The sequence below is a fragment of the Furipterus horrens genome, unplaced genomic scaffold (assembly GCF_987537825.1).
Source record: "Furipterus horrens unplaced genomic scaffold, mFurHor1.1.pri manual_scaffold_9, whole genome shotgun sequence".
Lineage (NCBI taxonomy): Eukaryota > Metazoa > Chordata > Mammalia > Chiroptera > Furipteridae > Furipterus > Furipterus horrens.
Window position 1 is genome coordinate 42,297,047 of NW_028327179.1, and position 27,923 is coordinate 42,324,969.

Genomic DNA, 27,923 nt, shown 5'->3' on the forward strand with positions numbered 1-27,923 from the left:
TCACTGTAGTCACTACCGGAAGAGAAAACGGAAGTGTGATCACCATTTTACCCTGGCCAATACCTAGATAAGGATTTGTAAAGCTTCCCAAAGATTCAGTCCAATTCTCAAGATGTTTAACTCAAGAAATTGTTCACTACTAGTTTTTCATTTAATTTTTTAATATTGGTTCTCTAAATGATGTTTTATGAACAAATTATAGTACAGTATTGTCAAAGAAATAATGGTAAAAAAAGTCAAATATTTAATAGCACATTTTCATGCTTAAAGTAACATGTATCAGGGTAGTACAAACATTTCTAATTTTTAAAACATAGTTAAATTAATTTTTGTCTTTTTGTTTGTTTGGGTTTTTGTTTGATTTTCTTTTTTATAACCACAACAAAATAGTACAAAGAATGCCCTGTATAAGACAACATAATAAATGTCCAAAGGTCAAGATGTTCCCTTAGCAAAGCTGGAAATTCCAGTCTCTGGTATTTACAATGTAGGCTACTGTTGTTGTTTTTTGATGGATCACTGTGTGCATGGCACAGTTCATGATGTTAGTCAGATTTGAACTTGGCTCAGGTAGAAAGAGATAATGTGGCTGGCTGTATGTATCACAAAATACCCAAGTTCCTCTTCACAATGCAGTGCTCGAAGGGGTTGGATGTCTTTCTTACCATACTCCTTATCCATATGCTATAGCTCTTCAGTGCCCAAGTAGTGTATTTCACCAAGTCCTGTTGCATCTCCTCTGTCCTGTCCACATTTTTGATCACTGCCTTTTGATCTCACATCATTACCTTAGAGCAGCAAATTTCAGCCTGTGTGCCACAAAAAGTTTTAAAACATGCAACACCTGACTATTGAGTCAGGGATACTGAGATCTTTTCCTTTATATTATCAAAGTAAAAAATAACAATAGTCCCTGTCTTGCATGTCAGTGGATTGAGTGCTGAACTGTGAACCAAAAGGGTCACTGGTTCGATTCCCAGTCAGGGCATATGCCTGGGTTGCAGGCCAGGTCCCCAGTTTGGGGTGTGCAAGAGGCAACCACACATTGATGTTTCTCTCCCTCACTTCCTCCCTCGCTTTCCCTCTCTCTAAAAATAAATAAATAAAATCTTAAAAAAAAAAGACAACAGCCATCTCGTGTGAATGAATCAAAATTACATCTATTTTTTGTCAGATCAGCAAAAAATATATTTGTTGGTGTGCTGCAGAGTTTTTAGTAATTAGTTTATGTATGCCATGAGATGAAAAGGTTGAAAATCGCCGTTCTAGTCATCTTGTAGGTTTCATTATTAAACGTATCCTGAGGAAAGGTGAACCATTGGCACCAGAAGCAAGGTCATACCTTGCAGCTCACCAGTTTGCTTTAGATGCCCATCTTAGAGTCATCTCTCTCACCTGCCTGCTTGCCAGCCTTCGCAGCTATAGATGATCTCCTGGCTTTGCTCTGTAGAGTAGGCTTCCTTCATTCAGCAACCATTGTGAGCACCTACTATGTGATGATGCTAGAAATATAGTGGCATACAAAGGAGACCCAGTTTCTGTTCTTAAAGAATGTGTAGTGTAGTGGGGTTGACTTTTTTTTTTAAGTAATTACAGATTTCATATTTTCAGAAATGGCAAGCTAGCTTATTTGGGTAAGTCCTTTCTTGTTGAAAAAACTGACTTGAGAAAAATACATTTAAAAGAATATTAAGGTGCATCAGAGAGCCGACAATACAGTGAAGTACTAGCAGGCCCAAGCTGAAGGGAAATGGAACCCGCAGGCTGCTTTTGTGCTGAGAGCATTTGCTGATTCAGAAAATGTTTAACTCTCCTTTGAACAACCTTGTTGAGTAATGAGGCCGAAAATAAAAGCCCAGTCTGCAAATGGTGAAGGGTCTGACGAGATGCTCCCAGGAATGAGCTGAAACACCAGAGGGCTACAGGGCAAGGGTAAACTGAAAGAGCGTAACTTTGTTCTTTAAATTGCCTTAAGTTTTGCAGGAAAAATTGTCTCAAACTTTGTTTCCAGTATTAAAGTGGCTCATTTTGTATCTCTAGATAAAAGGTAAAACCAAATGAAAGCTTTATCTGGAGAGAGGGACTTTCACACTAGATCTCTGTTGTAGGGCAGCTGGTAAATTGTAGCTCAAGATTGAAATGGCTCATGAGAAGAATGAGAGAAGAAAGTAGAGAATGAAATTAAAAAACAAAACAAAACAAAACAACACTGAGGAGCCCAACTGATCCTTGAGCCAAAAATTGTAGCAACTGTTTGAGGTCTTTTTGGCAAAGCATGGTTCTTCACCTTCCACGTAAGTACTGTATAAAGAGCTTGTGGAAAAGCAGACTCTCCAGCCTGACTCCAGAACGTGCATTTAAACAAAATTGTTAGATAGGACGAAAGTCTAAAGGCCTGGGCTGTTTTCACTGAACGTCGTTCTTGCTAAATGTTAAATTTTAGCACAGTAACTACTATTTGCTGATGCACTTGTAAACAGGATGAGCTTGACAGGAACTCAACCAGATAAATGTAGTTAACTACAAAGAGGAAATCAACAGGTCATTGAACACATAGTATATATAAGTAATGGTTAAGCCTCCCCTTGGGGAGACAGATCTTTACATATGAACCCCCTGTCTCCTTTACTTGTTGCAATTAAATAAAACTACCTTCTGCCAATCCTGTCTTGTTTTTGAATAGAACAACACGCCAAGCATCTTGGTCTTGAATAGGGCACCCCAAGTGGTGAACCCCTTGAGTTTGGTAACAAAATCCCCAGGTGATTTGTATGCTCCTTGAAGTGTGAAATAATGAATGATAATGAAGACTAAACAGAATCAGTGAAAGTGGGAAGAGAGAAGGAGTACTGGAAAAGTTCTGATTTTAGAGGCCATGGATTACTAGGCTGTGATTTTTAACTTAAGCACAAAGAAAAATGGCATTTCAACATGCTTTCAAATCCTATGGCACACACAAAGCCAATCAGGCTTTTTATTTTATTTACACTTTTTTAAAAATTTTGTTTTTATTAGTTTTTATTCTTTTATTTATTCCTTTTTTTTTATCCTTTTCTATTTTCCTTATCTCTTTCATTTTTTTCTCCACTTGATGCTTTAGCTTAGAGAATGTGGGTATTTAAACAGAGCATCGATTGGATTATAGTGGAGATGTACCTTGAGTCCAGAAGCAGCAATCACTCTGCTGAGCATAATATCGGAGTCTTTTTCAGGTGTAGTGACTAATGCTATAAATGAAAAATAACTCATTGCCCCAGGATACTGGTAGTAGGCCAGTTCATGCTGTAAGGTAGCACTTGCAACCTTTTTCATCTCATGGCACACATATACTAATTACTAAAATTCTGCGGCATGTGGCACACTAACAAACATATTTTTTTGCCAACCTGACAAAACAAAATTAGGAAAAGAGGGACCAGTGCCTTTGACTTAGTCAAGTATTGCACGTTTTAAAAATTCTTGTGGCACACCAATTGAAAATTGCTGGACTAGAAAGAAACTCTGTACATTGTTTTCTTCACAAGGAGCCTTTCCTTGTGGGGAATCTAAGAGCTTCTATTTGAATCTTTTACTATCTATGGTTAAAAATAGCTTCCATTTCCTGCCAAGAATGGCAAAGAAATCAATAAAAGATTATGATTATCTATCTTGGAATGCCACTTATTAGATGGATATAAATACTTTGTTTTCTTTGAATAGCTCAGATTTTGAAAACGTGATTGGTATGTCTTTGGTTTTATGAGATGGATGATGAGAATCAAATGTGTGAAAAGTTAAACTTCTCTAGTGTCAAGTGTAAGACACAAGAGTTATGCTGGAGATTGGCTCATTAATTCATTTTGTTTTTGAAAGAGAGAGAGAGCGGGAGAGAAACTTCGATTTGTTGCTCCACTTATTTATGCATTTATTGGTTGTTCCTTGTATGTGCCCTGACTGGGGATCAAACCGCAACCCTGGCAAATTGAGGTGATGCTCTAACCAGCTGAACTACCCTGCCAGGGCTTGTTAATTCACTTTGGCAGTTTATTCACTTGTAATCAGACCTGTGATGATTATTGCAGTATTGTACGGCCCTAAGTTTTCAAAAGTTTGAGATCCCTGCAGTGAAGGCCATTAAAAAACATGAAGTAGTATTATATAGGCAGGTTATGGGCCATCTGCCAAGAGCAGACACTGATCTTTTTATACGAGTATTAAGTCAAATGAAGGAAGACACGGAAAGCTTCAGGCAGAATTATATAAAATCTTTTCCATTTTCCACTTACTCAGCAATAATTAACCTGGCAAATCTAGAGCTTGGTTGGAATAAAATTAAACATTCTCTAAAAGACTCGTGAAATGGTAAACAATAAAATTATCACCCTATGATTTGAGGTAAAGACATCTAGCCCTAAATGCAAATAAAAAATGATAAATTGATAATGATAATTTAAGTTAAATTAGACTATAAAATCAGAATAATAAAAATAATTTGATTACATTTTCCAGTATTCTTATTTTCTTCTTTGGATACATGGAATATTTCTTAGATAATTATAGTACTAAATGCCACTTTCTAATTGTAATTAACTTTTTGGCCAGTTTGTTAAAGAAAGTATATACACTTCTGCTATACTTTATTATCAAATTTCTGCAAGTGGTCAAATACATATCACACAAAAAGCCTATGCACTCTTTAGTAGAAACTATCTTTTGTTAATAGAAATTGGTAGTGTTTTACTTTGGGGATAAAGTAGTAGGTATAAGATTCAGACTGAGCTAAGTTTGAATTCTTTTTTGTTATTTACTGGTTAAGTGATCTTAAGAAATTTAAATAGCCTTCTTGAATCTCTATTTTTCATTTATAAAATCGACAAAATAGTAGTTAGATGACAAAACTGTCAGGAGGATTAACTGAGATAAAAATAGGCAAAATATGTAAGAGTGCCTTGGTAGTATATTAAATATAATATTTTCAGGTTAAAATTCTGTCATTATAGAAGGATATTCCTTAATCTCAATAAAGCATTCCCTATTCCCCCTTATAGGTGTTCTGTACAAAATAACCTAATGTATTTTTTGCATTATTCACATTTTTCATCTGAAGACTTCTCACCAATGCATTTAATGTCTGTTGATTTGAGCATTCACTATGTGAAGTAGATACTGATGGGACTGTGAGAGAAATAAAAATATTATTTCATCATTCTCATAATTCAGTCCTAAAACACTTACCAAATAAAGCAAGACCATATGTAAATAAATGTCAAATGAATAAGATTCCCAAATACTAGCTGAGAACAATATGACTTTGGAATAGAAAAAAAGACCTTTTTATGGTAAAGAGACCTTGAGCTTGGCCTTGAGAAATGAATGGATGGATAAAGGCAAAGGGACAATCTTTCCAGATTAAGGAAAAACAAACTAGAAAAGAGGTGAGCTTGGCATTTTGGAGATCAATGAGGGACTCAGATTTGCCTTTCATGCTCTTTCTAAAGAAAAGTACGACCAGGATCATTGGTGTGGAATGGATAAAAAAAGGGTTGTGTTCTATAATGGTAGTTTCAAATTATTTTTATTATTCTTGTACAGAAATACCTCTTACTATCTTGTTTTAGTAAGATAATACTGACTGCTTTAACAAAAAGATTTAAAAAATATATACTATAGCTCAAACACAGTAGATATTTTCTCCCTCTTTTACAAGTGTCCATGGAAGGTGGTCTTATATGGGGAAGGCAGAATTAAACACTTGTTCATCCAGAAAACCTGTCCAATGGTTCTGCCATTAGAGGTCCATGCAACCTCTGAGGTATGCCTGTCTGCATCCCTGTCAGCCACGGAGGTGTACACACCAAAATTCCACTGGACTAGGCCTGGAAACAACACATTTTCATCAGGTGGAGCTGGATCACCAGGCTAGACCTAACTGCAAGAGAAGTTGGCAACTGTGGTCAAGTTATGATACTTGCCCAATAGGGGAGAAAACTGATGCTGGTGAAGAGTTAGCATCTTTCATCCCAATACAGGATGTAAACAAATCTATAAATGTACTATATCCTGTTATTTTTTTCTTTAAGCATGTCTTTTCCATGTATGCAAAAAGCCTCTTAGATTTAGTTTACTAAATTTGGATGAATACTTTAAATTCATACATTTCAGTAAAAGGGTCTAATCTTTCTAGATTTCCTTCTTCAGTCTTCTAAAGAGAAGTGATTGACATATCTTCTTTGATTTGCCGTGCCTTTCTAGCTCTATTACACATTTTGCGAAATGCTGTGACCAGAATTTGTATACCATATTCCTACTGCAGAATACTACCATTCTGAACAAATTAAATCTGTACTTTTTACTTTCTCCTCAAAAATAATTGCTGATGGTGGCAACAATGTTGTTGACGCCTTTGGCTCCAGCTGCAAAGAAAAGTCTACACTGATCCCCAAGTGCCTTTTTCTTGTCTTCACTCTTGTATTTCTGACATTAAAATCCACTAACCTTTCAAAGCAGTAATTCTCAACCCACACTGTATGATACAGTCATCTAAGGATCTTTAAAAAATACAAATGCCACCCCCTTCCCTCAGGATTCTTATTCAGTTTGTCTGAGATGAGGCATAGCTATTGATCTTTTTCAAAAGATCTTTAGGTAATTGTAATATCCTCTCAGAGTTTTAAACCATTGTTGTATGAGTGATTTGTAATTTTTTCTTATTGTACTTTACATATGTCTATTGAAGTTTATGTATTCTTTTCCTTCATGCAGACAGAAAAGATCAAATCTTTCCAAAGATTTCTCTCAATAGTTTGGAATTAGCACATGAAAAAATTGTAGGGCTCTCTGAAAACCATAATGAACCTTGCACTTTAGCACATATGATAATAACGACTGAAACACAGAAATCAAATACTCTTTGTCCCCCAGCTTCTGTATATGAACATGGTATCTACTTTGCCTGCATTTTTAATGTAGACCAACTTGGATATAAGGCTCTGCATCTCTTTCTGTGCCACCCCCACCCCTTTCCTCTCTCAAAGAATCCATGTAGAAATGCCTTAGCAACGTGGACTTTCCTGGAATTTGCCCGAGACAAAGCTGGGCTTTGCATTCCACCGTCCAGGAAGCCTCATTGACTTGTCAGTCCTGTCAAGTTCCCAAGGCCACATCACCACTAGGGGTAGCAGTGAAGACATTTCCATTTTTCCTTTCTACCAAGTAAGTGGCACAAGATAGCCTTCATTCTTTATACTTTTCTCTTCCAATCTGTGATACTCAACTAATTCAAATGCTTTTTTATTCTGCAGAGCAATTCAGGTAAGTCCTAGCTTCTCTTTTAAAAATGTCTGAATTCCTATTGTGAACCCTGAGAAAGAAGTCACCTACTAAGAAGGTCGCCTGGTGGCTGACTGGGCTCAAATTTTTCCCAGCAGCCCTTTCTACACAGGGATCTCTCATGCAAACTGCATTTCAGGGAGAAGCCTACACTAAACTGCCTGCCTGCATTGTTTCTGCCCTCTGAGCCAGCCCTTATAAGGAAGTTCCTGGAATCCTCTTTCAATCAATAGGACTGAAGCTTTCCCCATCCAGTTGGAGCTGCACAGCTATGACCAATCAGAGCAGTTCCATTCTGACCAATCGGAACAATGCCTTTGGACCAATCAAACTGTGATGACTTGGAGTCCTTATTTGCATGAAGATGGCCCAATTAGGGACCAGGGAAGAGGACTTCTGTCCATATAAGCTAGCTTTCCTCTGGCTCTGGGTGGACATTTTCCCTTTCCACTAAAGACTGAAGACTGCATGTTCCTGGCTGAGCTGAAACACTGAAGATGTCTCACTGGAACAGAGCAAAGCAGACCAGTGCAGGCCCGAGAAAACTGGCACACAGCAGAGCAGATCAAAAGTAGAGTGGAGCAGACCAGCAAAGCACAAAGCAGACTGGTATGGAACAGAGTAAGCAGAGCAGGCCAGTGAGGAGCACAGCTGTCTAGCCAGAGAAGTGCCTGGCTTCAGGTCTGCCGGCTCCAGGTCTGCCTCACAGCTATGCAGTTTCATAGCCATGCTGTATCACAATTGAGATGTTTTGCAATGAATAAAGTTTGCTTCTTCACTGCACCCCAAATTGAGGATTCCTGGTGTAGAATTGGTGCCAACAACCATCAATTGACATAATCCATCACCGGGCTGGATAAAATTGAGTATCTTCTAGTTGATCCTGACTCCTTTAGAAGTTAATGTGAATATTAACAGGTTTCCCTGGTTACACAGTATATAAGTTACTATTATGTAATATATGACATATGTGTCACATTAAATTTATAAGAATCCCCCAATATTTTCAACCTCATCCCAAGTGTTTCACACAGAGATCTCTAAATCTGTATTCTAGCCACCATTTCTTATCATTAATATATAGTTGGTATATAACATATTAATTTCAGGTGTACAAATAGTAATTTGACATTAATATATCTTACAATGTGCTCACCACACTAAGTTTAGTAACCATCTGTCACTGTGCAAAGTTATCACACTATTATTGACTATATTTCCTTCAAATTTTTACCTATCAGTCCATCCCACTCCCCTCTGGCAATAATCAGATTTTTCTTATTTTTATGAGTTTGTTTTTGTTTGTTCATTTGTTTGTTTTGTTTTTTTTAAATCCACATGTAAGTGAAATCATGTGGTATTTGTCTTTCTCTGTGTGACTTATTTAGCATAATACCTACCCTCTAGGACTACCCATGTTGTCACAAATGGCAGAATTTTTTTTATTGAGTAATATTCCATTTTGTATATATACACTACATCTTCTTTATCCACTCATTTATTGATGGGCACCTAGGTGGCTTCCATAGCTTGGCTACTGTAAATAATGCTGCAGTAAACATGGGGATGCAGGCATCTTTTCAAATTAGTGTTTTCATTTTCGTTAAATACCCAGAGGTGAAATTGCTGGGTTGTATGGTAGATCTATTTTTAGTTTTTTGAGGAATCTCAGTACTGTTTTCCATAGTTTTAGACACCATTTCGAGGAGGGCCTTAAAAGTGTCACCCTCCTTCCTCAGCAGTTTCTCCAATAAATACATTGGTCTTCTTCAGAATAATTCGCATGAATAAGTTTTCCATCATTTTAGATATATTTTTTATTTGGATAGTGTTACATGACTCAAAAATCATCTTCTCATATATTTTCTTGTTTGAATCTTTCATGAAACAAGCATGTAAGTATTCACTATAACTGGGCTCTTCCTAATTTATCATTGAGAAGAATGTTTTTTGGAAATTGTGAACAAATAACTCAAGTCCAACTGGACAGTAAGTGGGAAAATAGTCACTGGATGTAAAAGAATGAAAAAGGAATTTTGAAAGATTATGCATAATCACAATGTGTAAAAACTGTAATTTTGAAACCCCTCATACTTAGTGACCTAAAATAATCTTATAATAACTATTATTATTCTCTCTAATGATTCTTTTGGGTATATTGGTCAGTTCTGCTGACTTCATCTGGTTCACTAATGTAACTGTAGCCAGTAGGTACCTCCACTAAGGCAGGTTGTTCTATGGGGACTCATTTAGGCTTCAGCTGAGATGGCTGGAAGCTGGGGCAGCTGGTCTTCTATCCTCATAGAGTCCCACCTCCTGTGTGAACAGGAACATCTTCAAATAAATAAGAGGGCCAGATTGGAAAGCTAGCCTGGGAAGTTATGTGCCACCACATTCTTTTGGAAAAATAAGTTCGGGGTTCAGTTCCAGTCAACGGGTGAGGAAGCAAATCCTACCTCTTGATGGGAAATGTGGCAGTCCCATCTAGAGGGTAGTGGTCAGGCAGACCTGATTCACTGAGGATGAGTATTATAAGCATCTACCACAGTTGAGATAATGTTTCCTAGTTTACAAGTGCATTCACATTTTTTCCTTATTTAATTATCACAAGAACCCTGAGAGGTAGTACATTATTTTCCTCATTTTTAGAGTTGAGGAATCTCAAGTTCTGAAAAGTCAATGACATACACAAATTGGTCTAAGATGGCAGAGCTAGCATTTAAAGTCAAATAGTGTCAATCAAAAATCACGACTAAGATGTGCACACATACAGTATTCCCATTTTCCAAAGATTAGGTTCCTAATTCTAAAGATTACATATAAAATGCTTAAATAATGTTGAACCATCTAAGTTATAGCCTTAATATTTATTCATAATTTTAAAAGTACAAAGTAATATTGTAAGGTGACATAGAAACTAATTTTATTATTAATATTTTATACAACCCCAGTCTATAGGAATGTATTTTAAATATTATACAAGAGACTTTCTCTTTTATTTTAAATTACAGACTTATTTTGGACTAAATATAAAGGGAAAGAAACTCCCTGATATTCCAGATGTCAGAGTTCAAAAAAAAAAAATTATCAGAGTTTTCTCTAAAGCACTTATGATTTTTCCCTCAAAATTGAGAGGGCAGTTTATAATCAACGGTAATCTCACTTGAATTTCCTTCACTCTAGCTGCAAATCTCATTTTAAAACAGAGCTAACAAAAATGGCTCAGGATAGCAATTGAGAAGCACCTCAGCCATGACAAAAATGACGTACCTTAACCTCCAGCAGGTTTTTGCTCCACTAAATTAACACAATCCTCTTTTACCCTCTATCAGAGAAGAAACATTAAAGAAGATATAAGTCTATATAAAATTTTTCATATTGTATGTAGTTACACAAACATAAAGATATACATCCACACATATACTAAAATACATGGACTTTGAAATCTAAAAAATCATTATGGAGTCATGTTTAATTGTTAACTCTCGCATTTGGATTCGTTCTAATTTACTAAAATAGAAATTACCTGGGAAACTGAGGCAAGAATGATACAATAGGAAAAGATCTGATTTTTTGGAATTGAGAAGTCATTTTAGGAAACAAGATGGTATATAACAGTGGAGGTTTTCAGAAATTGATTCCTTTCATGACCCACTTAACAGCTTGTTAAATTAAATCTAAATTTAAATAAATAATCATTAGAGTGACAATATGACAGAGAATGATAAATCTATTGATTTCAGTACCATTAATTTTCAGAATGAAACAAATTATGATATTTTTTATGGGCAAACCAGGAGGAAATTGATAAAGTAATTTACAGCATTTAAGGCCTCATTCTTGTACACTTAGATTTCTGAGAAGCCACACAAAAGGGATGCATTGTTTCTCTTTAGATCAGAAACACCTCCCAAGCACAAGAAACCTTAAGCCCAAATGGAGGATTAAAAACATGTTATTCAAAACTCACAGTTATAAAGATCCTAAAGGCAAAAATCATTTAAAAAAATCAACAACCAAAATGTTACCCAAATGTCAGCATCATATCATTTGTTTCCACAGTTTATTTGCTATTCTCACCATATATCCCAATTTCCCTTTTTTTGATGATGTTTGCTCCTAGGAGAGAGGAGGGTAGGAGAAGGTGAATGCACATTTTACACAATGGGCTATAATATTCCCATCTTACAAATGATTACTTTTTGTTTAGCCTAGGAACATTACTTTGCATGTTGATTATCATTTCTTAGTTCTTATTCCTTCACAGGCTCCTTTTCATCTGCAGTGGAAGAGAATATAGAGCTAACAATATATTTTCTTATTTAATAATTCCGACACGAGTTTGAAGGCATATTTCTCTTACCATCTTTAAGATTGTGGTTTGTGGGTGTGCATACATCAAACATATTTTATTCTCACAAACCTTGAGCATATTAAGAGAAAACAGCTAGCATATGAGTCTTATCCTTATTCACCTTCATCTAGAGTGTTACTGATTCACAGGACAGCCTGGGCATGGAGCAGTTAACTTGTTTTGTTAGAGAAGGCATGGTGATTCAGGATTGTGTGCCAGATGATCTTCCTTTTTGAAGCAAACATTTCATGGTCATAATGGACTTGCCATTAGAATGTCAGGTTGCCTCAGCTTAATTTGTTTGTATGAAGAGCACTCTCTTTAGTTTTGACTTTGGAAGGCACATCTTGGTTATCTATGAAAGAGTCAAAGTTTATGTAAAGTTTTTGTAGGAACTGAACCAGTAACTATACTGTCTGATGATGAGCTATAGCCACGTAGTCACACACTGTTATGACTGTGCCACTTTTTAGTTCTGATGTGAGTGAAATGCACAATGTCAGATCATTATGATTATTGCAAAACCTTGGAAACTTATTATGTGAGCAACCTCCTCATTTGTGTTTAATGTATTTATTCATTTCCAGGTATTAGCTTTTTATTTTCTTGGGCCTCAAAAATCAGGATCTTAAGTCTATTGTTGGCAAGTAGCAAAATTGGAGCTGCAGGTAGCAAAATTGGGGCTGCAGATCCAGTGCTGAACTAAATCATTCCCTTCTAAAAAATGTAGTTGCAAGATAAGATAAGAGGGTGTGTGTTGGGGTTGGGTGAGGAGTGGGTCCAAAAGAGTGATTAATATATCTGTGCCAGCTGTGTGACTCTATACAAATTAATTGATCTTTGGGGTTCTTCTGTCCACATTTTTACAAAAAAATTTATTTAAGTCATGTTTTCAAAATTTCATGCTATAACACTTTAATATTTTACAATCTATCTTACTACAGTAGCCTATACACAATTTCCCATAATCCTTTACTTCTATGTATATAAGGTTTTAAAATAATTGTTCCGGTAAAGATCTAAATGAAAGGGGCCAGTTGTAGCTCCTTTGGGAAATCTGTCCCAAAAATATCAAGATATCAGGTTTTTCCTGTTCATCTCCACTTACCTGAACCGATTCCTAGTATTTCTTAAAACACTCAAAAAAAAAAAAAAAAGAAGTAAAAAAGGAAAAGAAAAAGAAAGAGAATTTCAGAATTAAAAAACAAACAAACCATTTATGTCTAAAGTAGGTAGAATGTAATCAGGGGTCATGAAAAAAAAAAGTTTAAACTACAAATCCCATGAATCAAAGCTGGAAACAGGTACATCCTCATCAGTCTCCTCGCGCCCTTCTTGAATGTAGTTCGCCAAAAGTCAGTTTGAGGCACTCTGCAACATGCCTGAGAGAAACCACAGCTGTTTCACCCAAATTTTTAATCTGTGCTCACGCTGGGCTCCTTTAAATCGGTGCTCGGAGTGAGGAAGGATGCTGAACGACGCAGACGGGATAGGCGTGGGCACGGACATCGCCTGTTCCGAGGCGGGCATGCGCACTGCGAGGAGGCGGGGCGCGGTGGGAGGGGCGGACGGCGGGCGGCTGGCACTGCTCAGATCTGCTTCTCCCCGGCTCGGGGCGCTGAGGCGGCGGCCAGGAGTTGTCTTCTGCAAAGGTTGCCTGGCGTTGTCCAACATGGAGGAAGCACCGGCCGAGGGCGTCACCTGCGAGCGGGACTAATCCCCGCCTGTCGTTCCGGGCAGCGACGTCCGGCCCCGCCAGGGACTCCGCTGCCTGCACGCCCCGCGGCGGACCCCGGCTTCTTGACCGGGACGTGGCGCAAGGAGGAAGCTCCGCGGCCCCGAGTCTCCCTGAGCCATGGGCAATGAGGCGAGCTTGGAAGGGGAAGGGCTTCCCGAAGGGCTGGCGGCAGCAGCCGCGGCGGCCGCCGGAGGAGGGGCTGGCGGGGCGGGGAGCCCCTTGCACACCGTGATTCCGGCCGGCATGGAGGCAGATCTGAGCCAGCTGAGCGAAGAGGAGAGGAGACAGATCGCCGCTGTCATGTCAAGGGCGCAGGGTCTGCCCAAGGGAAGCGTTCCGGTGGCCGCTGCGGAGCCGCCTTCCTTGCACAGGCACGCACCGCATGATGCTTATGTTCGGGCATATATGTACAGCTTCTCTTGCACATAGGTGCCGGCACGGCAGTACATATATGTCGTCCCCGTTCGTTTTATTCTCCCTAATGGGGTTACGATAGAGAAATCATAAGCCTTCTTTCCGATGGTCAGAATAAAAACGATGCATTGTAGAGTTGCTGGTGGGATAGTCAAGGGTTGCATTCTTGGAACTGTGATTTTAGGTTGTAATTTTTGGCCTTTTGGAACCTTTTCCCTCTAGGATGGCGTGAAGAGACGCCCTCCGGTGTTTCACTAATCTGAAAGTCTTCCATTAATACAAAACAGACGTGTTGGGAATTGGATAGATAAGGGTGTTTACCTGTCTCTGTTTAAACCTCCTCAGTCATTTTGAGGTCTTTTTCCTCTGTAAATGATGTCTAAATGTTTCTGTAACAATACCATTAATTCCTCTGGAGGTGATTTGCCCTTCCTTCCCATCCTACCCCCAGAGGAGACTGGGGCGATTTAGGTAGAAGGTATAAAATGAATACGTCTTTTATTTTCAGTGTGGGGCCCTAAAATATGTTGTGGCATTAAACAGATGGTTTGGTCACAGCAAGGCAGGTGCTGTATATGTATTTCTGAATTAGCATATGCTATTTTTTTATGCCACTTCTCTTTTACATATGAAAGCCATACAGTTTATGGAAGAGCATGTGAATTTGTGTTATATTAAAATTAGTTTCCAGTACATACTTTTACAGACAAATAAATGACAACTTGTACAGGCAATTAAGAGCTAGTCTGTAACAACATATTCATTTCCTTCTCTAGTTCTCCATTTTCCTTCATCCTAATAAATTAGTTGTTTTCTAATTAGAGAACTAAGAGGGTATAATCATTGTGCCTTCTCTGCCTTTATTATTGTAAACAAACTCTATAACTTTTCACCCTCCCATAGAGAATAGTTCTCTGTCCGTGGTCCTGAAACTTACTGCGTAACGATAACTGAAGGGAAACATACAATTTTGATTGGAGGTACTGAAAATATGAAAGATTTGGGTATATAGGTGTATACTCTTATACTATACTTTATAAAGTAAAATATTTTAACTTAGGAACTATCACATAAGCATATGCATACGATTGTGTTTATAATATTAAGTTTATATTAATATAGGAGAGATGTAAAATATTCTATAGATACATATAATGTTTTATGACAATATTTTTCTCATAAAACCATAAATGTCTAAAATATATCAGGTGAAATGAAACCACCACTGCTAGTTAAGCTAGCTCCTTATAGTGGATATGTTTTTCTGTGTTTTTAAACTAGTAACATGGGCTATTTCTTTGGCAAAAAGTCTTTCTCATCCATTATCTTAAGCACAGCTTATGATATGTATTATTTTTCTCTGCTGATGAAAATTTGACTTGGAAAGTGTTCTGAATGTTTGTATACTAGATTTTCATAAGATAATAACGAGGCACAACACTTCTATTAACCTTTTAGAAATGTATGTCTGTTCTGTAGTTTTTCCTAAGTGCCACAAGCAACAGGTTTAGCATGCTGGTTACATATTCCAACAAGAGTGTGAGCTTTGATTTCTAAATTCCTAACTTTTCTTCTTTCAGAGGGTGTCTAAAAATATTATTTCAGCCTCTGAAATGCTGATATTTTATGCAGTATTTGTATCAGATAGTATATTTTTAAAGCTCTCAATTGATAATTTAATGGTAGAATTCTCATTAATAGGTAATCTGTGGCCTGTTATTGGTGAAAGCTCCATCTAAATACATAAACAATATGTTTCTAATTTTTACAAACTGCTTATGTTTTACTGAACGATTTCTAATAATATATGAGAACATAACTTTTGGAAAGTTACTATCCCCATAGGCAATAACCAAAGAAACACTTGGTTTTTCATTTAAATATTTAGAAACATTAATTTTAAGTATATATGAGTAAGTATATCCAAATTATTTGAAGTTTTGAGAGATTAAGTGCTGTGAATTAGACATGCTGAAGTTTGATTAAAAATTTTTTTTTTTCCTTTTTAAGAAATGTTGTGAACCCAGGGACCTAGTTTCTTATTCTATTACTTTTAACTGACTCATGGTAGATTATAAATAGTTCTCAGTCATCTGTGCCTCAGTTTCCTTGCCTCTAAATAAGGAAAGCGATACTTGTCTTAGCTGTCTTGTAAAGTCATTATGAAAATCAATTAAAAATTGAGAGGAATGTTTTAGTTTGTTTGAATTTTAATATGAAGAAACCCTATAAATAAAGTAGTAATATTAATATCAGCAGTGAATGGCACCAGCAATGATGGCTATAGATAAGTTGTATGTTGAATTATTCATTGTTATGAGTTAATTTGATCTAACTATATATTTTACTTAAGGGAAAGTCAGTGCACTGTGGTGGAAATCCACCCCCCTTTCACCCTCAAGAACCAGGACACTATATATCTGTGACTAATTTTATAGCTTTGGATTAATCTCTTAGCCTCTTTAAGCTCTAGTATCAACTACAGTATAAAAATGAATTCCTGTAGTTGCTTATATTCCTAATGTAAAATTTTATGTGACTCAGCACTGTCAAGTTAAGTGTCATTGCCTATTGTGTTACATTTAACAAAATTTTAATATTCCAACTGGTTACATTCTATACTTGAATACATGTTTACTTCATTTGTAGCTGAACCACTTTTTTTCTACTAAGCTGTGAAAGAAAAATTCTAATCTGGGGATGACAATAGAAAAGCAGTGATGTTGTATAAAGTATAGGTAGTTACAAGCTATAAGTTACAAATGAAATGCTCCTGAATCTTTGATTCATTATAGACAAAGGGTAATGCAATTTTATTACTCCTTCTACTCATTCTTTTTACAGCTACAGGTATGTCATGTGAAAAGGCCTTTACTAAAAAGCACTTCTAGTAAGTTTTTAAAATTTATTGATTTTAGAGAGAGATAGGAAGGAAGAGAGAGAGGAAAGATCCTTATTGTTGCATTTATTGGTTGATTCTTGTATGTGCCCTGACAGGAGATGGTACCTGCAACCTTGGCGTATTGAAATGACACTAACAAGCTAAGCTATCCGGCCAAGGCTTAAAAAAATCACTAATGATTAGTAGAATATCTTAGAAGAATTCTGACTTACTCAATTATTTTCCTTAGAATTCCTTTGGGTCTCTCCTACTGGTTAGACACTTCCACAACTGATTTTCTTCCCAGAACAGCAGGCCAAATCCAGGATCTAAAATGAATATGGAATGTTTCCATTTATATCTCAGAAGGCCTGTATAAGAATTTGAAGTGGAGAGAATTCAAGAAACGTTAATCTATAATGATACAAAACCTGCCATGTTCATTCATTCATTTACTCACTGTTATTCATCAATCATTAATGCTCAGCCACTAGTTACCAGGGTTGGTTCTAGAGCACTGGTTCTCAACCTTCCTAATGCCACAACCCTTTAATACAGTTCTTCATGTTGTGGTGACCCCCAACCATAAAATTATTTTCGTTGCTACTTCATAACTGTAATTTTGCTACTGTTATGAATCGTAATGTAAATACCTGATATGCAGGATGTATTTTCATTGTTACAAATTGAACATAATTAAAGCATAGTGATTAATGACAAAAATAATATGTAATTATATATGTGTTTTTCCAATGGTCTTAAGGGGACCCCTGTAAAAGGGTCATTCAACCCCCAAAGGGGTTGCGACCCACAGGTTGAGAACCGCTGTTCTAGAGGCAAGGATGAGTGAAACACATTCTTCAGGAGTTCATAGTCAAGTAAACAAGACACATATCACATTTTAGCCATTTTTCTTTTTAACAGAACAACTGTTATACCAAACAAAAATTTACCAAAAAACCACAATTTGCTAAGACATCTTTATATTTTTGTTTGGTATTAAGCCTACATCTTCTCTTAATTTTCTACTTCTCACTCTGAGATCTCCATATTTTATGTTTATTTACATAATTTTAGCAACTAAGATTTAAATTGTAGGGCAGTCTTTATAGAGGTATTTCTCACAGGGGGACTCTATAATACAGTACATCATATTTGTAGAAAGTGCATGCAATTATAATTTCTGATACAAGCTGCTAGCTTTAAATATTATTTTTTATTGTTATAAATACTTGGTATTCATGAAGTTTATTTTTTATTTGTTCAGTACGTATATTGGATTAAGTAAAATATCACAAAACAGTGAGTAAGTATAATAGTATTTTTAATAGAGGACAGTTTAGTTAAATTAAGAATAGATTGTTTTGGTACTTTGCTTAAATATTGATTTCAAGGGTTCTGTACAAGGGGGCTGATTCAATAAATTGTCTAAATAATTACTCATAGGATAGTCTCTTCTATAACAGAGTCCCTGAATATCTGCTCTTCAAGGATTGGTCTGTTTTATTAATTGAATTCATAACATTGCAAGAAAAATGTAAAGATCTAAACAGTGGAACTTTTTGGAAATCTATTACAGGTTTACAGTGGCTTTTCTGCCTTCATATGGAAGAGAACAAATAGGGAGGCCTATAAAAAAACATTCAAAATTATTGTCCCTAAATGGAAATATGTTGCAGAGCATTTTAAAAGCATATTAGAACTCTTGGAATTAATATGGAGATTAATTTTAGTTTCTTGTTAAAGTAAAGGTTTCAGAGACATGGTACTATCTTAAGTTTTGTAACTTTTTTTCTCGAGGAAAGCATTAGAACTAAGAATTTTATTTATTCTTCTTTTAGAAAATCACTTTCTGTACCCATTGCCATTTATAGATTATTTTATTTCTGACCCTTTGCTAATTAGAAGTAATACATCTGTGTTTCTTTCTATTATGCTTTACATTACTAACTAACAAGTGATCTGAAATTTAAAATTAGCCTGTCCATGAGCCGGTAAATTTTGATGAAACAAATTAAAAACCTGTAGAACTTTTATTGTGATCACCTCATATTTGAAGTGCTACTGAGTCACTGTTTTTTTCTTTTTTTTCTTTAAATTAAAAAGAAGTAAATCTTTTTCAAAATGAAAAAGGTACATATATCAAACAAAATACTTATAATTTCATTTTTTCTGTAGTTCTAATGTAGCATGTTATTAGTTTCAAATTTATCAGTAAAGAATGGCTTATTTTGAAAATTAATGTGCTTGATTTTTGGCTAAAAGTATGAGAAACAACTATTTTAGTTCTTTAAAATAGTCATTTAAATTTGATCTTGTTAGCAAAACTGTTAACATTATTTATTTATTTGAGAGAGAGAGAAAGAGGAACAAGAAGAGAGCAAAGAGATTTGTTGTTTTACTTATTTATGCATTCATTGGTTGCTTCCTGTATGTGCTCTGAACGGAGATTGAACCCGCAACCTTGACATTTTGGGCAGATGCTCTAACCAACTGAGCACCTGGCCAGGGCAACTGGTTACATTTTAAACACAATGTCAATAATATTACTAATAATCTAAGAATAGCAATAGTAAATGTAGAAAATTTTAAGGAAGATGGTCATTATGTATTTTCTTCATCTAAGGAAAGGAATAATGCATTTCAAAGTGGGGTGGTAGCTAGCTTGTTGCTGTTTGCACAGCAGGCTATATCTCAGGATGCTTTATGCATCTTTTGTAACTCTGCAAGGAGATTTTAGAATTAGCTATTAGAAAAATACAGTTAAATGAGATAGCATTCTTCCACAAGAAAGATAGAAATGTTTCCCAAAAATTGCTAATTAAGTAGGAGTTCTCATTCTATAAAGTTAATATTTGATGGATATTTCCTTTTTGTACAGAATAAGTAGATCAACTTTCTCAGAATCTTTGTTAAGTGTAATCGTCTTTACTAGAAATACCCCTGATGTCACCTGCTTTATGTAACTAATTAAATTGTAATTATCAAGTAAAAACAAAAACAACAAAAAATAGTTGCAGTGAACTCCCACATTTTAAAATGAATATTTTTACTCCTTAGTGCTGCTAGTATTGGGGAGACTAACATTCTTTGACCATAACTTTTAATGAAAAAGGATACACCTTGTGAACATGAATATACTGGACTATAGCATTGCATTGATTTATTGAGTTAATATGTTTAATTAGTTTTTAAGTATGGCCAGATTCAATTAAGTGTAAATGTACATTAATTTTATTATGAATACTTTCCAACTAGCTTTCTTATTTTTTCATTACTTCTAGTACGTATTGTTTTTTTCTCCCTATTATTTGCATTCTTGTTGAAAATCTTTACTCTGGGCCTATAAAGAAAATAATAAAAGCATTAAAAGTTTTATGATCCCTTATAAGATGCTACAAAAATAGATTTTAATTATATTTATACATTTATATTTATGAGGATTTAAGAAAGTTATAACTTTTATACTACTTTTAGTTGTGATAAATTTCAGTGTTTTCACATATTTTTGTTTCACTCTTCTAGGAAACAAGAGTTGGATAATAGTCACCCTCCAAAGCCACCGGGAAAACCGCCGGACCCTGGGCGTCCGGCTCAGCCTGGTCTCAGTAAAAGTAGAACTACAGACACTTTAAGGTCAGAGCAGAAATTGCCTGGAAGGAGTCCTTCCACTATTAGTTTGAAAGAATCAAAGTCTAGAACTGATTTTAAGGAAGAGCACAAGTCTAGTATGATGCCTGGTTTCCTCTCAGAGGTTAACCCTCTAAGTGCTGTCTCCTCTGTTGTAAATAAATTCAGTCCTTTTGATTTGATATCAGACTCTGATGCATCCCAGGAAGAAACCGCCAAGAAACAAAATATAGCTCAGAAGGAACAAGGAAAACCTGAAGGAATCACGAAGCCTCCATCACAACAGTCACCCAAGTCAGTTCCTAAGCAGCAAGGACCTATAGGTGCCCCACCTCAGCAGAATGGCTCTCCCAAATCAGTATCTTCTCAACAAGCAGAAAAAATGAAATCACAACCTCCAGGGACTGGAAAGCCAATTCAGGGGCTTACCCAGGCTCCTCAGACAGACCAGACAAAATTGCCACTTCAAAGAGATGCAACTAGGCCTCAGACTAAACAGGCAGATACAGTGAAAGGAGGATCAGTCAAACCAATACTGCAAAGCCCATCCAAAGCACCGACTCAGCAAGCAAGTCCTGGAAAACCTCCAGCCCAGCAGCCTGGACCTGAAAAACTTTCCACACCACAGCCTGGATCTGCAAAACCCGCAGCTCAGCAAGCAGGGCCAGCGAAGGCCCTAACTCAACAGCCTGGGACAGCGAAGCCTTCAGCTCAGCAGCTGACAGGAAAACCCCCAGCCCATCTCCCAGGGGCCGCAAAGCCAGCAGCTCAGCAGCCTGGGCCAAAACCTTCAGCTCAGCCTCCAGGACCAGCAAAGCCCCCAGCACAGCATGTGGGGACACCAAAGTCTTTGGCTCAGCCACCTGGGCCTGCAAAGACTCCAGCCCAGCAGTCTGGGCCAGGAAAGACTCCTGCTCAACAGCCTGGCCCAGCAAAGCCCCCACCTCAACTGCCTGGCCCAGCAAAGGCCCCACCACAACAGCCTGGCCCAGCAAAGCCTCCACCTCAACTGCCTGGCCCAGCAAAGGCCCCACCACAACAGCCTGGCCCAGCAAAGCCTCCACCTCAACAGCCTGGCCCAGCAAAGCCCCCACCTCAACAGCCTGGCCCAGCAAAGGCCCCACCGCAACAGCCTGGCCCAGCAAAGCTCCCATCGCAACAGCCTGGCCCAGCAAAGCCCTCAGCTCAGCAATCTACAGAACCAGTAAGCCAGATAGGACCCGGGAAACCTCAGACGCCTACTTCTTCAGCTGAAGCTCAGATTCCGGTGCAAGGTCCCCCTAAAACCATCTGTCCTCTTTGCAATACCACTGAGTTGCTGTTGCACGTTCCTGAAAAGGCTAATTTTAACACATGCACTGGATGTAAAACCACTGTGTGTAGTCTGTGTGGTTTTAATCCCAATCCTCATATAACAGAGGTGAGTGTATTTATTTGCTGTGTCCATGCTCTTAAACTGTATTACCATCTTCCACAAAAAGTGCTTCATTCGTTGCTAATATTATGGGATGATATTGTTTTTCTCTGGTTCTTTCTTTCCCATCTTCTTTTGTCCTCTTTTTCTTTTCTGCCAATTGTAAGTTAGAATTAAAAACAATATTTAATAATAAGCCTAAAACATTGCCACAATTCCTGATAAATTTGGTATATAAAGAAAATACAAATTTATTGAAAGATGCTGAGCCTTTACTCATTGCACTCTGTAAGTGCCACGTTATTTACTTGTTTACTATACAGTGATATTTAATTTTAAATTCATGTTCTTTCCTATCAAAATTTGGTACTCTTAACTGGGATCATATTTGTGCTTGGAAAAACACATTGTTTCCAAATTCTGAATATAATTTTAATATTCAGTTCAATACACTTTTCCAAACCACACATCCCTTTTCCTTGACAGTGATTTTGTTATCCCCTAAGAAGGCATGCTTTCTTCATTAGTTGAGAGTCATTAATAACAGCATAAATCAATTCAGAAAATGAAGAAGTCATTAGAGAAGAAGGTTCAACATTGATGGGTGTCTTCTTAGAAGGACTACTATTTGATCTCCCAAGACTTGGGGAAGGCTTTCTGACATACCAAATTATAAAGGGGATGGTAGTGCCACAAATGAATTCAAGGTTGTTTATTGGTGAGGTAGGAACGAAAAGAAGCAAATAGCAGAAAAACTCAGGAATTCTCTGCAGTTAAGAAGTAATAGAGTGAATATAATAACAAATGAAATGAGAATATAGAAGCTTAGCATCAAAAAGATTATATTTTTAAAAGAAATCTGATAGCCCCCCACCCAATGAGAAGGCACAGAAACCATTAAGTCTGTCTAGAGGACAGCTATTGGTGGGCTCTGTGTGCATTACACCTGGAACTGCCTGGTGGGGAGATGAAGGGGGGGAATGACAGCAGGCAATGAAGGATTGGTTATGCGATTTAAACATCTGTGAGAGAGGAGACTCATGCACCCTTGTTATAAAGGAAATTTATGTTATGATAATAACAAGAATGAGGACTATTGGTAGCTATTATGTTAGTATGGATACTTGTGGTGATGAAAGATGAAAATGACGTGCTTTTAAAATGTGTCAACCGCATGTTATTTATAAAGTATCTTATGCTTTTAACCAAATGTCATATTGAGTACTTTAACTTTTTAATAAATCACTTTTTAATTATAAAGTTGTAGTTAATAAGAACATGCTGCTTTCTAGTTATGGAGGAAATCAGATTTAAGTAGTTTGTTTATGTATTTGTATTTTTTTAAATGTTGGAAAAGTATGTTTCTGCCCATAACATGCTATCTTGATAGGAATGTCCAGTAATAATGACTACAGACAGTAGAATATCACTTTGTAAAATTGTTTTTATGGCAATTTATATGGCAGAAACATGCAGTTGCACAGTGAAGCCACATAAAGAGCGGGACAAAAGTAGGTTTACAGTTGTGAACATGTGAAACAGAGTTCATTTTTATGTTGTTATTTATTATTTGTTGTATTATTTTTCATATAAACAACTGTAACCTACTTTTGCCCTACCCCGCGTATTATTTGAGTACATACCATATGGAAGACATTTTACTACATGTCTTGTGGGATATAAAAATAACTAAAACATAATGCTGATCTTAACATGATCAAAATGTACTAGGTTAGATAATACATGCACCAGGAAATATACTGTGTGGTCAAATGATAATGACTGTGAGACATATGAACAAATATTGTGGACTTAAGAGTAGGAGGTGTTATTTCCAGTGGATGAGATTAAGAAAAGCTTCATAGAAAAATTGGATGAGCTAGGTATATAAGACTGTATTCTGGTTCAACAGAAATAGGATTCTATTTCAACAGGAAAGGCTGTAATGATTTGGTCCAAGACCTAGAGCCAGACTATTGCAGGGAGTATTTATGGAATCAGGGATAAATCTAGGGTGACTGAAGTTGTGGCAGAGAAGGAATAGGCAATGAGATTGGAGAGAAGTCAAAGTCAGATTTTGGCATTCTACATTTAGCAGGTAGTGATGAACATTCTTCTTTATGAAACTTACCCTGACTGATGTAGTCATCCTCTCAATCCTTCATTCATTTTAGAAATTTGTATAAAGTATCTAGTTGTGAGGCACAAATGAGTGCTATGACAAAATCACTTATTCATTAGTTATAGTCTTTCTTCAGCCAGGAAATAGGGGAAATAAAAGTTGTATATAAGAAAGAAAAACTGTATATCCATCTGTGTGTGTTTATGTAGAGTAACTTTATACAAAGGGCTTTATAGTTCACATAGTTCTTTCCTACTTGTTTTATCAAAATTGTATTTCCAAATAATTCTAAGGGCATATATTCTGTTTCCTCGAATGCGCAAACTGCTGTTCAGGTGATTACTGTGGTTAGTTTACTTTTAAGGTCATATTGATAATAAATAGCCAAGCAGATACCAAACCAAATCTGCTGATTCCAAATCCATTTAGTCATGGTAAGAAGAGAAAGTGCTATGAGGTCAAAGAAGGAAACTGTCACTATCAGCAGGGGAGTATCATGGCCATCTTCATGAGAACAGAAATATTTAAGCTGGGATTGTGAAGAATAATATGAAATTGGACACATGTGAAAAGAGTTGGGAATGTGGGGACAGGTAGAGGGCCTCACTTGCAATAAAGGAAACATCCCCATTAATGACGAGATGAACTTGGGCAAGTCATTTACACTTTCTGTGACAACGACATCATTTGAAAAGTAAATAGCATGTTCTCTGCTAGACACATTGGGTTGTTAGGAAGATTAACTGACTGTATGAGGACGTGTTTTTTAAGTATATAAAGTGTTTTTGAAGTTATAATGCAACATGGATATTCTATTTTAAACAGATTTGACTTTCCAAGTTTATTCTCAATTTGTTTTTTCCATAGATACAGTATCATAAATTGTCGGATTCTGAGGTTGCAGTCAAAAGCCATTCGATCTATAGTGTTATTAGTATCATTTGATTTTAATTTTCATTCTTTTCCCCATAAGGAAAAATGCTATTCAAGTTCTAATTCTGAACTCCGGGAGTGCATCTTTCCTAATCCTGTTCAACAAATGGCCAGCTAGTTCCTCAAACATCTGAATTATTAGGAGGTCAGAGTCAGGAAGTCTGAGTTCTGGATAGAGCCCGATATCTTCTGTTTTAAGAGATAAGATAGAGGAAATTTTGAGAAAGATCTCCACTTTTAAACTGTTACATGTTTCATGAGAAAGTTAACTTCTTTGCATCTTCCAAAGAGGACTGTATATTGGATTGTACGGAAATATTCAGATTGAGTGAACAGTTTTTCCATGCATGACAGGGGAAGAAGCTGAATCTTTTTTAGCACTTAAATTTATATGAATTTATTATTTTCAGGTTGGTATTTATATGCAGTAATGCTATATTGTTATTTTTGGAGACTTTGAGTAAAACAAAATACTGGTTGCTCGAAGAGACTAGGGGGATTTCCCTTATATACATTTTTTTGTTACTAATACATCAGAGTTGTGACTATACTTGCTAATGAACATCCTGGCTCTTAAATGACTCCAGGTTTGGAAAGGAAGGACTGGAAAGCTACCAACACTCAGGTAAGAGCTTTAGGGAAGGAGACTTTTACTTCCTTAACTAAAGTTGTCACTTCTCCCTGTCCCTTGCATCACACACACACACTAAAGTTGTCACTTTTCCCTGTCCCTTACGCCACACAGACAGACACACACACACACACAACACACACGCACACACACGAGGAACATGGTGTTTTAATTAACTCTCCTTTATGGTAGCTGTCAGGATGTGTGCTTTTCCAAATAGACCTTAGGAATCCACTGATTGCAAGCCTAGACTTTTGATGCCAAGAGGAGTTTATAGCTTTATCTCTTCTTGCCAGTCCCCTAATGGAATAAATTTCAACAATACAGGCTTGTTCTTTGGTCTTACTTTCTGACACAGAAAAAAATATTTGCTTTCTAATTAGTAACAAAAACATTTGTTGTTTTTCTTATTGGGGATTTATTTATCACTTTTGATGTGTAGCCTGGGACACAGTAGATTTAGGAACACATTTAAAGATTTTCCCCTAATGTCTGATAACTCTCCTGGCTCCTAAGAAGATTTCTAATATATAAAATGACTTGTCACTTTTCAGAATGTTTATAATGAACAAAATGTTAGTGATTAAAGTGTTTTGTGTCATATTATTTTTTATTATTATGGTCCATATGTTAATAAGCCTTTCAGCTGAATCCAGATATTTTATTTAACAAAAACTTGACAATATTTTAACAGCTTAAAAACTCAAAAAAACAAATGTACCCAGAGTTACATATAAACTCTCCATTTATTAAAAAAACCAAACCAAACCAAAAATGACTGAAATTCTTTAGGTCTGTCAAATGATTTAACTTGCTATGTCTTAGGTGGATAGGCCTGCTGCTTCTTCCATTTCAAGTAAGAGAAACTGGTGAGGGAATGGCAGAAATCTGTTAAGAACACCTGGTAAGAAAAGACTAGAGCCATGTGAAGTGTCCAGAAGCTGGAACCTGTAGAGAAAGAAAGCCAGTGAGACATTTCTGATGGTATCGTAACTTAAAAGATTTTTAGAAAAGTGGATAGCCTCTTTTTAGTTGTTTGCTATTTTAGCACAAAGGTCTTCTGTCTCCCCAAATTCTAAGCAAAAACCGAAACACAGTTCCTCTTTAAGAAAAAAGGAGGACTGAGCACACATATATTCATCTCTTCTTTCTATAGGTCCCACTTTTTAAAAGATTGGAAGTATGGTTTTTCCAGAAAATGGGAATGGCCACCAATGGCATAAGCTGGCAGGTTAAAGAATTCCTAGAAGATAGAATGAAAATGGTGACAAAGAGAGAGAACGCGCCAAGGAAACCACTGTACAGGGGGCTTCCCAAGGAAGAGCTCAGTGAAGCTCTAAGCTTGGCATCAACACACAGAAAGCAGTAGTGGGTTGTGGGTAGTGATCAAATAGTTAAAGAACTACAGAAGGAAAAATGCATGACAACTGGGCTCTTTCCTAATCTCCAATGGGAAGATGGGGTAGGGCGAGGCCTTATTTTTTTTCCCTGAGGCTAAAACCATAGAATTCTCCAAATGAAGGGATGAGCTGCATGAGGAAGGACACTCAAAAGAAGGTCAGAAGAAGTAACACTTTTCTCCTAAAACACAGTGATACAAAGGAAAAAACCAACAAAGGAGACACTACTCAACCTTGAGTCAAATGCAGTAAATCTGCTGGCATCTTAGTAAAACTATCCTTAGTTGGACCCTGACTCTCTATCACTCTGTATCCTCTCACTCAAAGGAAAGGACTAATGGGAAAGCAGACTGTCCACAAATACAGAAAAACCTTTGTTGATTACCTTTACTAAATGATGGAAACATTGATTAATTGAATGGTTTGAAGATACTAACTTAACATTTTAACAATAATAATACATCAAGGACAGAGGTGAACTAGTGAAGAATGAAACAAAAGAAAAAACACCTGACCTCACAGAAAAGAATTCATTTAGAAAACATAAAGAACTTAAAAATATTCCTATTATTCCTGAGAAATATTTAAGAGGTAGTTATTATCAATAAATACCAGGTTTAGATTTCAATGGGCTGATTGAAGGTGGGCTCAGTGGATGCTCTGTAAAAGAATGACCCAGAATTTTCCCAGATAATACAGCCAGAAGACAATAAGAAATTATTCAACTGCTTAATAAGCACCTGCTATGTTTCAGGCACTGTTCTAGACTCTGGGGATAGAGCAGGGAACTAAATATTACAGATTAAAAAATCTTCCCACATGGAACTTGTATTTTAGTAAGAGTGACAAACACAAAAAACATACAGTGTAACAGATGGTAATAAGTGTTATGGAGAAAACTGAGTTATGAGAAGGTTACGGCGTAGATCAAGGGCAGGATAGGATGGGGTATTGGGGTTCCCTCCCTCCCATTGGTGAATTAAAGTCTGGGAGTTGAGGGATGAATTGGAAATCTGGAATTTTTAGTGGTGACTAAAGGTCTGTATAATCCTAACTAAAGCTGAGGATTTGAGGGGGTGGGGTTGTTAGTGTAATAAA

At 36.6% G+C, this 27,923-nt stretch overlaps 1 protein-coding gene across 1 annotated transcript in view; it reads left to right on the forward strand.

The window, feature by feature from the left end:
- Window positions 1-13,700: 13,700 nt before the first annotated feature.
- Window positions 13,701-27,923, forward strand: part of PCLO (piccolo presynaptic cytomatrix protein) — a 337,379-nt gene continuing 323,156 nt past the window's right edge. Inside the window, exons 1-2 of the mRNA XM_090286882.1 lie at window positions 13,701-13,771; window positions 20,221-21,745. Coding sequence (XP_090143008.1) covers window positions 13,701-13,771; window positions 20,221-21,745 — 1,596 coding nt within the window. The remainder of the gene's footprint in view (window positions 13,772-20,220; window positions 21,746-27,923) is intronic.